At 40.9% G+C, this 13,994-nt stretch overlaps 2 protein-coding genes across 2 annotated transcripts in view; both read right to left on the bottom strand.

Moving 5' to 3' along the window:
- Nucleotides 1-6: 6 nt before the first annotated feature.
- Nucleotides 7-654, bottom strand: LOC128712479 (uncharacterized). Its single transcript, XM_053807371.1, has one exon. It carries the CDS (start codon nt 652-654, stop codon nt 7-9), a length of 648 nt encoding a protein of 215 aa, XP_053663346.1.
- An 11,847-nt stretch (nt 655-12,501) lies between these two features.
- Nucleotides 12,502-13,994, bottom strand: part of LOC128716330 (sodium/potassium/calcium exchanger Nckx30C) — a 61,545-nt gene continuing 60,052 nt past the window's right edge. The window contains exons 5-7 of the mRNA XM_053811249.1: nt 13,072-13,329; nt 12,843-12,979; nt 12,502-12,742 (exon numbers count right to left, since the gene is read on the bottom strand). Of these exons, the coding sequence (XP_053667224.1) occupies nt 12,502-12,742; nt 12,843-12,979; nt 13,072-13,329 (636 nt within the window). The remainder of the gene's footprint in view (nt 12,743-12,842; nt 12,980-13,071; nt 13,330-13,994) is intronic.

The following is a 13,994-nucleotide window of genomic DNA, read 5'->3' as shown; positions in this document are numbered from 1 at the left end:
CTTATCTTAAAGTATATTTAGATGTTTCTTGATTTCCAATAAATGATTTTGATTAGCTCTTTGCATTTTGTAAACCTCTTCTAATTGTACTTCTTGTCGGCACTGTATCTCGGTAAGGGCATCGATCTTGCGACATAACTTTTCGATTAACGTGTGGACACCCACAGTTTCAGTGATGGTCGGTGATTCTGTGACTCTTTCCACCGTAAAAGAATCGGAGTTTATTTGTGGGGCTTCCGAATTTTCAACCTCTTCCTCACTAACAGCATCAAGTCTTTCTTCCTTAAACAGTTCTGCTTCTTCTATTTCATCGATTGCTTCCATTTTCGCAAAAACTTCCACTATTTGCTTCACTTTCTTGAAGAAAGCACCCTGACTGTCGGGATTGGCCATGTACGCCTTGTACAGTAAATTCCATTTGCTTTTACAGTGCGCTGGAGACGCTTGGATTTCCTGTTCGTTCAGCTTTAGCGACACGGTGTTCCATAGCTCGTCCTCACTTTCATTGCTTGATTGCAGAAATGTTGCTTCGTAGATATCGAGCAACATGAGCACTTCCTCGCGCTTCCACATTTTCGGCGTCAGTTTCTGTCGAAACTGGATTGAATTTGGTGAGGAAAAAAAAGCAAAATGTCTTTGAATGCAAATTTTCATGAGATGCAAATTAAATGTATAATTACGTCGTTTCTTTCCATATCCAAGCTAATCGTAGATTTCTTTCTGGTGATGAGTGAGTTAAAATTCGTTTGTTTACATTTTAACTCAAATGTTGTCAATTTCGTTTTCTGCGCCATCTGGTGGAAAAAATAGCGAAACATTTAGCACAGTGAGTGACTGTGTAGTTTAAAATTTGGTGCCTTAAAATAATGTCGGTTTACAACACTTGTGCTGATGGCCTACCAAAGCCCCTTCATCCGTATGAGAAGGACGAAGTTAGATTTAGGTATAAAATAAACCGTGGAGCGTTGTTGCTTCTTCTTTGGCCCGCTCTTATTGTTGAGCACGTCGTGCTGACATGGCCTGGTCACCAATACGTTTCCAGGAAACTCGATCCAGGGCTGCCGCTCTCCATCCTCTGCTGCACCCGATCTCCGATAGGTTCTGCTCCACCTGATCCAGCCAACGGGCTCGCTGCGCTCCTCTGCGTCTCGTGCCGAACGGGTCGCCGACGAGGACCTTTTTGGTGGGGCACGAGTCCGGCATCCTCATGACGTGCCCCAACCAGCGTATCCTTCCGGCCTTCGCCACCGTGAGGATGTCAGGTCCCCCAAACAGCTCAGCAAGCTCGTGGTTCATTCTCCTCCTCCACCCGTCGTGCTCCAAGATACCGCCAAAGATCGTCCTTAGCACACGGCGTTCGAAAACACCGAGTGCATTGGCATCCTCTGTGAGCATGGTCCAAGACTCATGACCATAGAGGACAGCCGGCCGTATCAATGTACGGTATATTGTGCATTTCGTGCGCAGGAGAAGGTTTCTGGATCGTAGGAGTTTGTGGAGCCCGTAGTAGGCACGATTCCCCTGAACAATGCGCCTTCGGATTTCGCTGCTTACGTTGTTGTCCGAAGTTATGATCGTACCGAGGTAGCAGAACTCCTCTACTACCTCGAGATCATCGCCGTCGACCGATACGCTGCTTCCCAGCATGGCCCTAGTACGGTCAGAGCCTCCGGCAAGCAGGTACTTTGTCTTCGTCGCATTGATCAGCAATCCAATCCTAGAGGCTTCGCGCTTCAGTCTGGAGCGTTGTTGCATCCTTCCTGAAACGCTAATGTCGTGCTCATTCAGCTCTCCTGCAGCTCCAAAGCAGTGCTCCCAGAACAATCATGCAAAGGTATTGCAGCGTTTATACAGACTTTGTGAAGCGCTAATGCAGCGTTTCATGTTCTTTTACTACTATTATTAATACGTTTAACCAAAAATTATGAAGTTTATTGATTAAATTTTCATTCCTTGCAGTAACAGGGTAAAACAATTTATGGTGTACTAACATAAACCTCTCATGCCTTCCATAAATACATACCCTTGTCTAATGATTGGTTGCTTGTTAACGGATGAACGGATTTCATTTCTTTCCGAATTACACGAAAGGAGTAAAAGCTTCGTGCATTTCCTTTAGAATCAGTTTATTTTTATTCTATATATGCTTTGTAATGAGAATGATATATAGGTATATATATAAAATCAAATCTATATATGTATAATAGTTAACAAAAAAGGTTTTGTTTCTTCATTGTTATTTATGTCGCATTATTTCATTGATTTTCTTTTTTCCTCCGTTTTTTTTTCTCTTTGTTTATTCAGTTTTGTTCTGTCTTATGTGTTTTTTTGGGTGTTTCTTTTTCATTCTTATTATATTTAAAAACGCGACAGCAAACGCAACATACTACGCCTGAAGATCCCATTTGTCAACAATTAATTACTTCAGTATATAACTCTGCTATCTTCACTTCCGATACTTAACTTGTTTCCCACCTTCCTTCACACTGCTTTTATTTGATCTCGTGTGCCATGTACGTGTATGTGTGTGAGTGTGTTTCTGCGTAGGAAAGTGTGTGTGTGTATGTTTCATGTCCTTTCCGTGGTAGCTTTCGTGCCTTCCGTTCAATTACTGCTTAACTCCACTCAATGGCCGTTTTCGGTAGCTACGCAAAACGTGATCGCGTTCCTAGTTTAGATTTTGTGTTGTGTAATTTTTTAAAAATTTATACATACAGCTCAAATGTTTACTACAACTTGCAATTGGTTTGCTGCTCATGCTCGTTCTATCTCTCTTGTTGTGGCGAATTCAAAACCGCATTAGCTCCGATCGTTATGCATTTTTTGTCTCGGTTCGCATCGTTGAGGTTAAATTGGGATAAAGGATGTAAATAAACGTAAGTGTGGTTAGACAAGTGAGAACTTAAAAACTTTTCAATCATGGTATATGATTTTGAACCTCATTAGTTTGATATTATCCACTGCTAAAAATATGGTAATTTTAATTTATCTTGGAACTTGCTTCCAATAACAAATGAAATAAATAAACAAAAGACACCCTTATGCCATCGATTGTAGGTGAAAACTCACGCTCTAAAGAGGCATTCCTAGACCGATTACGATTAAATTACTTCAAACCTTATCCACGACGCCCATTCTAACCGGCGCCCTGTGTGTTTGTCTATATGCATTTGGTATGTTTTCTTTTGCTACATGAGTTTGGTTTTATATTGTTTAAAAAATTGAATCGCTACTGTTTCGTTTTTGTTTTATTAAGAGCAATAGATTAGTTTGCTGTTCCGCCATTTGTCGGGTACACACTGCTATCATCGCTATCCTGGTGTGTTGCACTATTTATTAACTATCTGTTATACTTTACTTATTGCTTTGTTGTTTTTTTTTAATACGTAACCGAGCATGATTGAATGGCGTTCAATTGTTCAAGGAGGGCAATAACTAACCGAATTTGATGGACAAACTTCAACAACGAACTCGATGGCAACGAAGCGTCTAGACTAGGCTTTGACGAGCGCAAGAAATGCAACACAAACGGAGTCTTCGGCGTTTTGACGGGGGACATTTCGACAACACACGCATACACATACACACACACACACGCGCGCGTGCAAACTCAGGACAACATTCGCGGCTCATTGTGCTACAATATCTACAAATCAGAGTGATTCAACATCTTAGCTTTACCTGTCAGGCCAACGCTTTTCGGTCGGTCCCAAAAGTTTTCCCTCTTGCTGCCTGTTTTTCGGCAAACTGACGGCAAAAAACGACTAAATTACTACCTCCTTCACCTTCCGTCGGCCATATTGGAACTGCCAATGAACAACTTATCTAAAGGTATGGGTTTAGCAGCTTTATTTTTATTTTAATTTTGCATTTTGTATGTGTTGTTGTCGTATGTGTGTGTATGGTCTTGTTTTCTTCTTAAATGTGTGTTATGTTTGAAGAACATTGTTCATGGTAAACTTGGAAGTCTAAAAGCGTTTGGTTGTATTCCTCCTCTCTCTCTCTTTCCCTCTCTCTCTCTCTCTCTCTCTCTCTCTCTCTCTCTCTCTCTCTGTCTTGTATGTCTTTATCTCATGTTTGCTGTCGCGCCAGTTTTATCTGAACACTCCCACCGTGGAACTCTGTGTAGCTTGTCTTTACATAACTGCTCAATAACTTCTTACTCAAGTTCTCTCTCTTAGTAACAGTACGCGTGTTTTTGGGGTCTGCTGACGGAGGCCTAGCTAAACCTTACCGGAATATCTTATACGATCTGGTGCATTTGTGGTATGTGTTAAAAAAAACCTCCAATCGCGAATAGGTTCTGTCTCGACTCGGTTTCTTCAGCTCGTCGTCTAAACCATTTGAAGTTACTAAGGTGACAGGCGACCGGCAAGTAGTACATCCACCGAACCTGCACCGCCACACATACACAACACGTTTTGCTTATCGAAAGCGATAGATCTCCTATGCAATAATACATTCAATAGGACACAAAATGAACTGTACATAACAAATTACGTGCAAGTGTGTAACTTTTCCGCTTATTTCCCCTGTTGAGGCATTTCGAGTAACGTGAACAGTAAACAGTGTTTGCGGCGCCTGCAACTCATCTACCTCATGTGCTGCCATCTTTAGTTAAACATTGGAGCTCAGTTTCAATTTCCCCCATTCAATTGGTTTTCCCTCCGTTGCAGTAAACCGAAACTTCACACAACTAAACGCAATGTTGCACAATGAGTTGTGCGGGAGACGAAAGTAACAATCAACATCTATGTATTTCAATTCGGGTCGGGCATTCTGGCCGCTAACCTCACACACACCCACCAGGGTGGCAGAAGTTAGGCCCTAGGGGGACCCTAACATCGTCCAAAAACAAGAACCAAAATATCACATCTGAAATATGGTGACGTGGTTTTGCTGTTTTACAATGTTGTTTCGTTCTGTGTTTGTTGCGTTTAAAAAAATTGCTACAAATAAATCAATCCAACAATATTTCCAGTTCGGGGGAGTTCTTGCTTTCGGCCATTGTATTAACCTGTTGTCTAACCTTGCGGGTCCTTCCTCTGCATCTCTTTTTTATCTCTCTCCTGTTACTGTTCTGCCTGTCAGCCATATTCTTCCCCCCTCATTTACACTTGTAAACGGAACCAATTACAGTCAGCGTGTTGTTTTTAATGTGTTTGTGTTGGTTTACATGTTTTGCTTTACTCACTTTGTTTTTGTTCTATTTAGCTTAGCTTAATTTCCAACACCTTAACGTTAGTTTTTAAATGGTAGTGGTTTTCTTTCTCTGTTGTTTGCACTTTTTGTAACGAAATGTTACACCCGAAACAATGCACGAATGTAAACGGCATGGCATAAACAAACTTCAAACTTGCCTCGTGCATCATTACTTGTCGTCTCGGCTAGCACATTCAACAGGATAACGAACAATACAATTCGGAATAGAATAAATGGCAGCAAACTAGATATACTCCCGGCATTGTTTCAACGCTAACGGCACAAGAAATTCGGGGGGAAAAAGTGTCTTCTTAGCGTTGGAAGGGAACAATATTTTCCTCATCCTCCCCCCCTCCCCTCCCCATCTCCTCGCCCTCATCAAGTTTCGCTTCTTCATATTCATCATAGACACAGGAACACAACGTTATTTTCGTTTCTGTTTTTGCTTCGACAGCGCTAAAGCAGACCGGGCTGCTCACTTGTGTAAAACAAAGCAATAGAAACAACACGGTACCGAACCAACACACACATGCTTTGCGGATGCAGCCCCGGTCAGTGCAAACAATTGGTAATTGATGAGCTTTACAACGCTTCATTGTCATTCAACCATTTAACCAGAGTGTTCCGTGTACCTGTTCATTGTTTTCCTTTCCTTCTTTGTGTTTTCCTCTCGCTTTAGTTTGTGCTTGTTTGCTTGTTTGTTTTTCCTTCCATGCTCCTTTGCTTAACCCATAAGGATTAACATTTACCTTGTTGCTTACTTGCTACGTGATGTTATATGTTTTGTTTTGTTTGTTGTTTGGTTTTATGTTTGTTTGTTTTTTCTCTTTGCGTTCGCTTTGACCTTTAGTTATGCATTCTTTTTTTGTTTTTTTTTTCTATCGTTTGTTTTTAGGTTTACAGAATGAACCCAACCGCACAGGGCATATAGCGGTTGGGCATCCTTCAAGCGTATATCATTTTTTTTATAATGTTATGATTTGTTTGCGACAAAAACTTGTTATTGATTCTTGTATTTTCTTCTTTTTTTCTATTTCTTCGGTTTCTTCTGTCGTTTTTTTTCCATTTCATGTTTTGTTTTGTTCTGCTTTATTTAACATTACTTTACTTTGCTCTATACTACACTAACTGCAACGTATATGTTTTTTTTCTGTGTATGTTTGTGTTGATGTCTGTGTGTGATTGATTTGTTTTTCGTTTTATATATTTACGTTTGGGGAGGGGGGTTTTGCACTTCATAGGTAATGAAAAAACGAATAAAAAAGCCCAACCAATACGCCTTAGCATATCCTAGTTTCCTTTATCGGCAAATGTTTTTAAAAGTACTGCTGCAAAAATGGCTTTTTGCTATAGTTATTCCCTCCGTCTGCGTAGCTTTCTTGCTTGCCCTGCTCTAACGCTCGCCCTTATCTCTTCCCGCTATGTTTTATTTCTAATGCAAACAAGAGCACACTTGTGTATAGAGTATGAAGGGGGGTTTTCTTTTAGAGTAGGCAATGAAATTCTGCTATTTTTCGTGTATGTTTTGTCAGTTTGCTTTACTCGTCTGCCTTTTGTTGTGTTGTGCCATATAGTAATGTATATTTAACGTTTGCACAATGTTTTTTTTTGTTTGCAAATGCGGAAAACTCGTTGGAAAACCTAGAACCATCGAAAAGCAGCGCGGAATTGGGAAACGTTCACGCGCCCGTGAAACGAAAGTATGATACAAATTGACTACGTTTTTTGTTCTTTTTTGCGTATTTTTATTTATATTTATATATGTATATTTCCATCGCCAAAACCCATTCGGGAGGGGCCACCCATCAGGAGCGAAGGATAAACGTGGGGTAGAGGCCTTCCCTATCACGAGTCGTGCCGGAAACGGGGGTCGGAACGCTTCAGAGGGCAATTGTGGCATTTGAAGGGCACAATGTTAGTCATTCCAAGTGTGTCTGCTGCTGTTTGTGCAAGCTTCAAAGGTAGAAATTTGCGGGGAAAGTTCACAAGATCGCTTGAAAACGGTAGTGGAAGAAAAGTAGTAGCACAGTAGACGTTTAGTACACGAGACTGGGGCCTTCATGAGTAACCGACCCGCGAAAGTAAACGGAGAGAGTGTTCGGTTCTTCGGGATGCCGTGGGATGGCTTCGTCCAATGTGCCATCCGCTAATGTCTCTCCTTCCTTATTAGTTTTGGTTTTTATTCGACCACTGGGTCACTCCGCACACACGTTCACACACACGCACACACAATAATACATACACTTCAAATTTTAAATTGCAAAAAAACTCCTCCACCGTGTAACACCTCTTTTGTTTTTGCTGTAATTGGACGGGTAAAAATCAACACCACCACGCACTTCAGCACAAATGCTTGGAAGTCGATGGCCGGGTGACCGGGTGGCCTTAGTGCAGCCTGCAGCCCTCCTACAGCTGTAAGCCACCAGTTTTGTTTGTTCTTCGTTCGTTTGCCTGTGGACGCCAAACCTTTGCCTCGTTTCTTCCCCCACTTCCCCTTCCTTCCCTTCCCGATCCGCTTTCCATCCTTGCTAACATGTGTTATTTTTGGTTTTTTCTTACTAAACTACAGTCTACGCTTAGCTTCTTTTATTGGTTGGTAATGGTGCGAGAGGATTTTCCTTCCCCTCCATTGCCTGGTTTTGTCCACCCTCATTTCTGTTTTGTTTATTTGCGCAATTGTGCAGTTTATTTACATTTGTAACCATATTAATGCCTACTAATAATTAGCAAATTGTGTAACGTGAATAACAATTGTTTTGTTTGTTTTGTTGTTGTTGTTGTTTCTTTGTCTTATCTTCTTAAATTATGCTGTTTGCTCGTTTTCTGTTTACTACTGTCAATTGTTTTGTTTTTTTTTTGTTCTGCTTTTAGCAGACAATTTTGTTCTTTCTCTTTCATTATTCATTCGTAACTGTTCAACTTTTTTGTTACGTTACTCTTTTCGTTCTTCGTATCTTTGCTTAGCTTTATAAGTTCTTCTAACCAATCCGAACCGTTTTCACATGCATTATATTGTGCTTTTCTTGTTTGTTATGCAAAGTTTGTAGTTTTTATTTTGTCTCACATGAGTGCATTAGCTACATTCATTTGCTTCCATTCATCAACAGCTTTTCCGCGATAGAACAATCACTGCAAGTAGCGTTTTGAAGAGAGCCTTTAACCGAATGTAACTGCGGAATGATAAAACGTGAATCATTTTGTTTTGTTGTTGCTGCTGCAGGTTTGTTCATTTCACCCCTAAAACCCTGAACATGAAAGCGCACCAAGGCCATTGCTTCATTTTTTTTTTCTTATCTACCGCATTGTGCTCGTATTGAAGACGTGGAATGCTGAAAAACAAAAACGTAACATTAACAACAACAGCATACACGTCTCAACAGATATGTACGATTTCTTTTTTTTTTTATTCAATTTGTTTTTCCTGCCTTCTGTAAGATTCAAACTTTAGTATTTTGTTTTTGTTTTTGCGCCCAAGCCCATCCATATGCAAAACTAATGGCGTTCAAATGATGCAGCAAATGTGTCGCCAATAACGTTTGAAATAGCCTAGCAATTGACCGTATTTTTTAACTCCGGAACGCAAACCTATTTTTTCCGGAACCGGAACTGGAGTTAGGATAGTAAAATCCGCGGGAAGAAGAATCAAATCAGAACTGTTGAAGCTAGATTTTATGCTTTTGGGCGCCGATTAGTGCATGATATTTGCAATTATAATATGCTCTTTGTTCACATCCGTCTAAACTGTTTTATTGATAACGAAATGTACTCGTAATTCGATGTTATGGTTTGCTTAACGTCATTCTGTATGTTTGGTGGCCTGATTTGTCTAAAAACCGGACGTTGACAATTATTGCACTCCAACACGCGTTGCGAACTGCGTTTGTGTGTGGTTCATTCCCTTTTTACCAACCCTATCTCCTATTGCATCATATTTAGCTGCATGATTTTCTTAACAATTTATTTACTACTCTCTTCCCCTCTTTTTATCTCTCGTACTGCCTCATCCAACCTCTTTTTTTGCATCCCCCTGTTTCTGTCTCTTCTTCTGCCTTCGTTAATAATACAAAATAAAACAAGAAAACCTTTCAAAAATTTGTTAACATTTCATTTTATTATCTTTGTTTTTTTCTTTTGTTTTTTTTTATTATTATTTAGTATGTCCTTCGCTGAAAACCGTGCGACCCGCTCGGTCACGGGTGAACGGTTTAGTGGGAGGGGGTATAATATTTGGTTTAGTTTCTTCCATTTTTTAAATCTATTGGTTTTCGCTGCTGCTCCTCAAAAAAGCTTGACGAAAGAGCGCATGTTGGTAGGATGATGAAGATGGTGTCGACGATGGTTAAGTAGCTGAAAGCTGAAAGCTTCCTTTCCTACTGCTCGGTTCTCTCTCGTTCAATTTACATGCCATTATTTGATGCTTCATTTGTCTGTTTAAGGGATGTTTTATGTTAAAAACACGTACCACGATGGTAAATGCGTCCTCTGCATTAACTGCAAGTGTCCCATCGTTTTAAATTTAGTCGAATGTCGTTGAAAGAGATTTCCCATAGGGCCACATACTGGGAAAGCGGTTAGTAGCACCTGTCATTCACAAGAGCTATCAAAATTAATTAGAAACAATCTTCACATGTTCTGATTAAATGGAACATGCGATCGAAAAGGGTGAACTTTCAACAAATATGGTGCTTCACTTCATATCACATTAAAGCACACAGCAAAAAGGGCTTAGAATACACGTGCTCTTCAATCCAACACACAAACACACACACACACGGTGCAAAACGATCGTTACCCGACCAGATTTACCTTTTTACCAAGTTGCAGTGTTGTCTGCCTACCCGATCCTCCGGTCCGGTGATGGTTTCTGTTCGATGATCCGATACCGATAGCTTCTGCCTCTGCTAGCGTTTGATGCATGGAATCCACTCGACGATGCTGTTCGGTGAAACTTGACAACTACAAAACTCTACCCAAAGTCAACCACGTGACGTGTGTTTTTATGTTTCTCGTCTAAAACTCGATCTGAAGTTGCTTACAACTGGTTATAAACATCCTTCTGTTAACGCATACCATTTCGGAATGGCATATGTGACAGCTGTCACACCGCTCTCGCACTAAAACATAGCGGCCTATTTCTTAGTAATGCAGAGGGGTTTAAAAATCAACCGAACGATTCAAGACGCGTGGTATATTTAGTGAAGAAATGCAGGTTTGTTGCTATGGGGTAGTACTAGTAAGTTGTAAATTGTCGCTAGGATACTATTAAGGGGATGTTAGTAGCGCCGTGTTAAAGATGAGTTCATCAATTTGGTTTTGTTCGTTTTTTATCGCTAGGCTGATTATGTTGGTTGATTGTAATTTCTATTGGTTTTAGTATACTCCCGTAGTGTAAGTAAAAATCTAAAGCGCATCTAGTTGGTTCGCTCGAGAAAGTATTATTTACCCGGAGCTTTCGGTATGTGGGAGCTTTCCTCAGAAAACAAAGCTAATGCCGAAGAAGGGCAAAGGATTCTGTGTTTGGGTGTGTTTGCGGGTGGGTGTATGTAGTGCTTGGATGTATTTGTTTCGCATTTCTAGTTCGCGTCTACGATAGAAAGAGAAAGGGGTGCACGCGTAGGGCTGTGGTACTTAGAATAGTGGTAAATAGTAGTTGTAGTAGTAGTGGTAAATAGTAGTAGGAAGGTAGTAGATTCATAGTCTAAGTGAAATAACAATGCTCTCAATGGCTTTAGGGAGGGGAGGATCGTTAAACCCTCAATATTCGTAATATAAATGTTGCGTTCGCTTTCGCAGCCCACGCGATCGATGCTAAAGTGCGATCCCCGTTTTGTGAAGCGATCGTTTCGTCCCGGAATTTCGTGATTTTGTTAAATGTAAGACCCTAGTGTGAACCAGTATGGATTCATGTTTGCATTTGTGCATTAAGGATAAGGTTTTGATGGATTGTATGCATTCGCTTTAGTAGCTCTAGATCGGGTAAGTATGTTTCTTGTTGTTGTTTTTAATGGTTTTTTAGCCCACTCCTTCCGCAATGATGAGTTCCATGAGTGATGAGCTTTAAGAAATTGATCATTTAAACGTGGATTAAAATCTAGAGATGCTGGCTTGTATCCTTGCTAAACCGTAGAAAGTGACCTACAGAGAATAGAAGAAGTTAGCTCCGTTTGTTTAGTTTTTTGTTTTCTTACTTTTGTGGTAAATACGGTTTGTTTGTATGTTTAAAGGTAAATTTCAAGTTCGTTTGGTTTGAAATTTTCGCTTCGTAATCTACCGCTTCCACCACCACCTCCTGCTGTACCCATGCGCTGGGGTAGGACACACATTATCTAGTGTTTTTTTGTTTTGTGTTTGTTGGTTATGCATTCCTTTGTTTTGCTTTAGTTTAATTTCATTTGAAATACAGGGATTTATCATTGTTACCCATTAGATTTTTGTTTTTGCGTTTTTGGTTATATTTTAAAATGTTCGTGTGTTTTGTGTTTGTTGTTTGTGTTTAATGATTTTTCATACACGTTGGTTTTTTTGATTCTTATAGATTCAATACTATAGATGCGAATATAGAACAGGAGTTAAAAGTCTTAAATGAAAGATGTTTCGTTTGTTTAATAGATTTGGTTTAGATGTTTTTTTTTTGTTCGTTTGTGAGTTGATTTGGTTGTTCACTTTTGTTTCGCACTCAATACAGTTTGCCACTCATTGGCCGGGATGCTCTGCTCTCAACACACTACTTAGTGGTCATGCATTAGTTGACTACCTTCGACTTATTCGTTTCATTGCGCTTTTTCGTTTGTCTGATGTTTTGAAAACCCGGGTTACCCAAATGCGGGCTAAGATTAAAATGGTTGGTTTTTTGTATGGTTACTTATTCGCTAAGCCTTTTTGTTTGTTTGTTATGCTGTATCACTGTAGCTTCTACACAATCTCTTCCTACACTGTTCGGTTTTGTCGGGCCCATCTCATTTCTCACCTTCTAAAGATGCTTACCGTGTCATTGGATGACGTATCTAGCCGACTTACGCTTCTTAGTGCACTAAGATACTAAAACGCGGTTCTTATGCGCATACAGAGCGGAAGTTGAAGCGATGCGGGCAACCTGTTGGACTACTCCATCACCACGTGTTTTGTGTATATGTGAGTGTGTGTGTTTTTGTATGAATGTATAACGGTTTTTGTGTGTATGTGTGTGGTTTGGATTGTCCCATGCACCACCATCAGCGTATTTATTGTAACGATTGCTTTACGAGCTTGCTTTACTGCATATAGTTGCATGGTTTTGTTTTTGGAGGAGCTACGAGCGCCTTAGAACGGACATATTAGCACGTCGTACTCGAACATAAGCGACACAGCAACGAACGCGAAGTACAGCAAAAACATGGTGAAGCCCAGGCCTTTGTTCATTCGCCAGCGGAAGCAAGCTATCGACATGACGACGAACAGTAACATTAAGAACAGGATCGTGATCGAACACACCATACCGACGGAGTTCACCTCCACCGGCTGGCCGTAGATGATTCCGTACATTAGCCACGGAATTGGAAGGCTGCAATTGGAACAGGAATACGAGTTCGCTTTAGTATATTAGCTATCAATTACTAAACCAATGTCCGGGGCCGTGGGCCATCGTCCCGTCCTTTACTTACCCGACCGTTACGTCGAAGATGTTACTGCCGACGGAGCTAGATACCGCCATATCGCCGAAGCCTTTGCGTGCCACAATCACAGATGTGATCAGATCAGGAATTGAGGTACCTGCTGCTAAAAATGTCAGTCCCATCACCTGTAAACGGAACATTCAATGATCGTTAGCGGCTACTAGAAAAGCGAAGCGGCTTTGGTGCCGTGACCAGGATACGGGATTGGGACACTTACCTCGGCCGGTATTTTCGAGGTATCGCCGACTACGGTGGCCCACCACACCATCAGATACGAGTAGGCGGCTATCCACACGATCGATCCGATGAATGTGACGGGGAAGAATTTCTTGCCCCTCGGTGTCCTGGTGTCGGGAAGTGTTAGGTACAGGGGAAAGATAATTGGAGCTACTAGTAGGTAGGTTATTCGTTTCCTAGCACCCTTTGGCCACGACATGCTCAGTGCTTCTGGTGGTTCCTCTTCTAATTCGTTACCCTGCAAAATGGAAGTAAGTTTCACCGTTATATTGTTACTATCTACAAAACGGTGAAGAAAAACCGGGTAGTTTCGTTAGTAGCTTGCTTTAGTTTCGGCTTTAAATAACTTTCCAAAATAAACTTTTTTTCCAGCTATGATAGAGCATCCCAGAATCCTGAGCTACTTTGCGTAGGTTAATCAACATCTTTATTTATTAACCTTCTAACAGCGTTCGAAATGGCGCCTCTCAAGCTCACACTTCTGTAATCGGAAGAAAATGCGTAAAAGCTCACATTAAAAATACATCGTACCCAGCACCCATAAACACACGAGGGATGGATTTTCCGCTTTCTTATACAAAAAAAAAGAAACACATCATCCCATGCGTTACTATCGCAACCCGGGAGGACATTTGTGTGTCACTTTTACAGAGGCATCGAATAAGGACGCTCTGTAGGAGAAAAGAGGAAGGCGATTAACAGGAAGCTCGAAAGCTTCTTCTTCGTTGCCGAGCTAGGAGCTTTGCCCTTGAAAAAAGTTCACTCGGGTGACCTTTTTACTCCCGGTTTCCCGGAATGCGGGCAACCTTGGTAGGAGACGTGGGGCGGAAGATGTAATTCAGGAGAGCAGCACATGAATCGGAATGTTCAAGAGACCGTGTTTTGTTGGATTGTTTTATTGGA

Source organism: Anopheles marshallii, chromosome 3, assembly GCF_943734725.1.
Source record: "Anopheles marshallii chromosome 3, idAnoMarsDA_429_01, whole genome shotgun sequence".
Classification (NCBI taxonomy): Eukaryota; Metazoa; Arthropoda; class Insecta; order Diptera; family Culicidae; genus Anopheles; species Anopheles marshallii.
The sequence above is the reverse complement of the archived record's forward strand: the minus strand, read 5'-3'. Positions and strand labels throughout refer to the sequence as shown.

What these genes read in the sequence shown, in the direction of transcription:
- LOC128712479 (XM_053807371.1), bottom strand. Translation starts at nt 654, where the DNA reads ATGAAAATTTGCATTCAAAGACATTTTGCTTTTTTTTCCTCACCAAAT.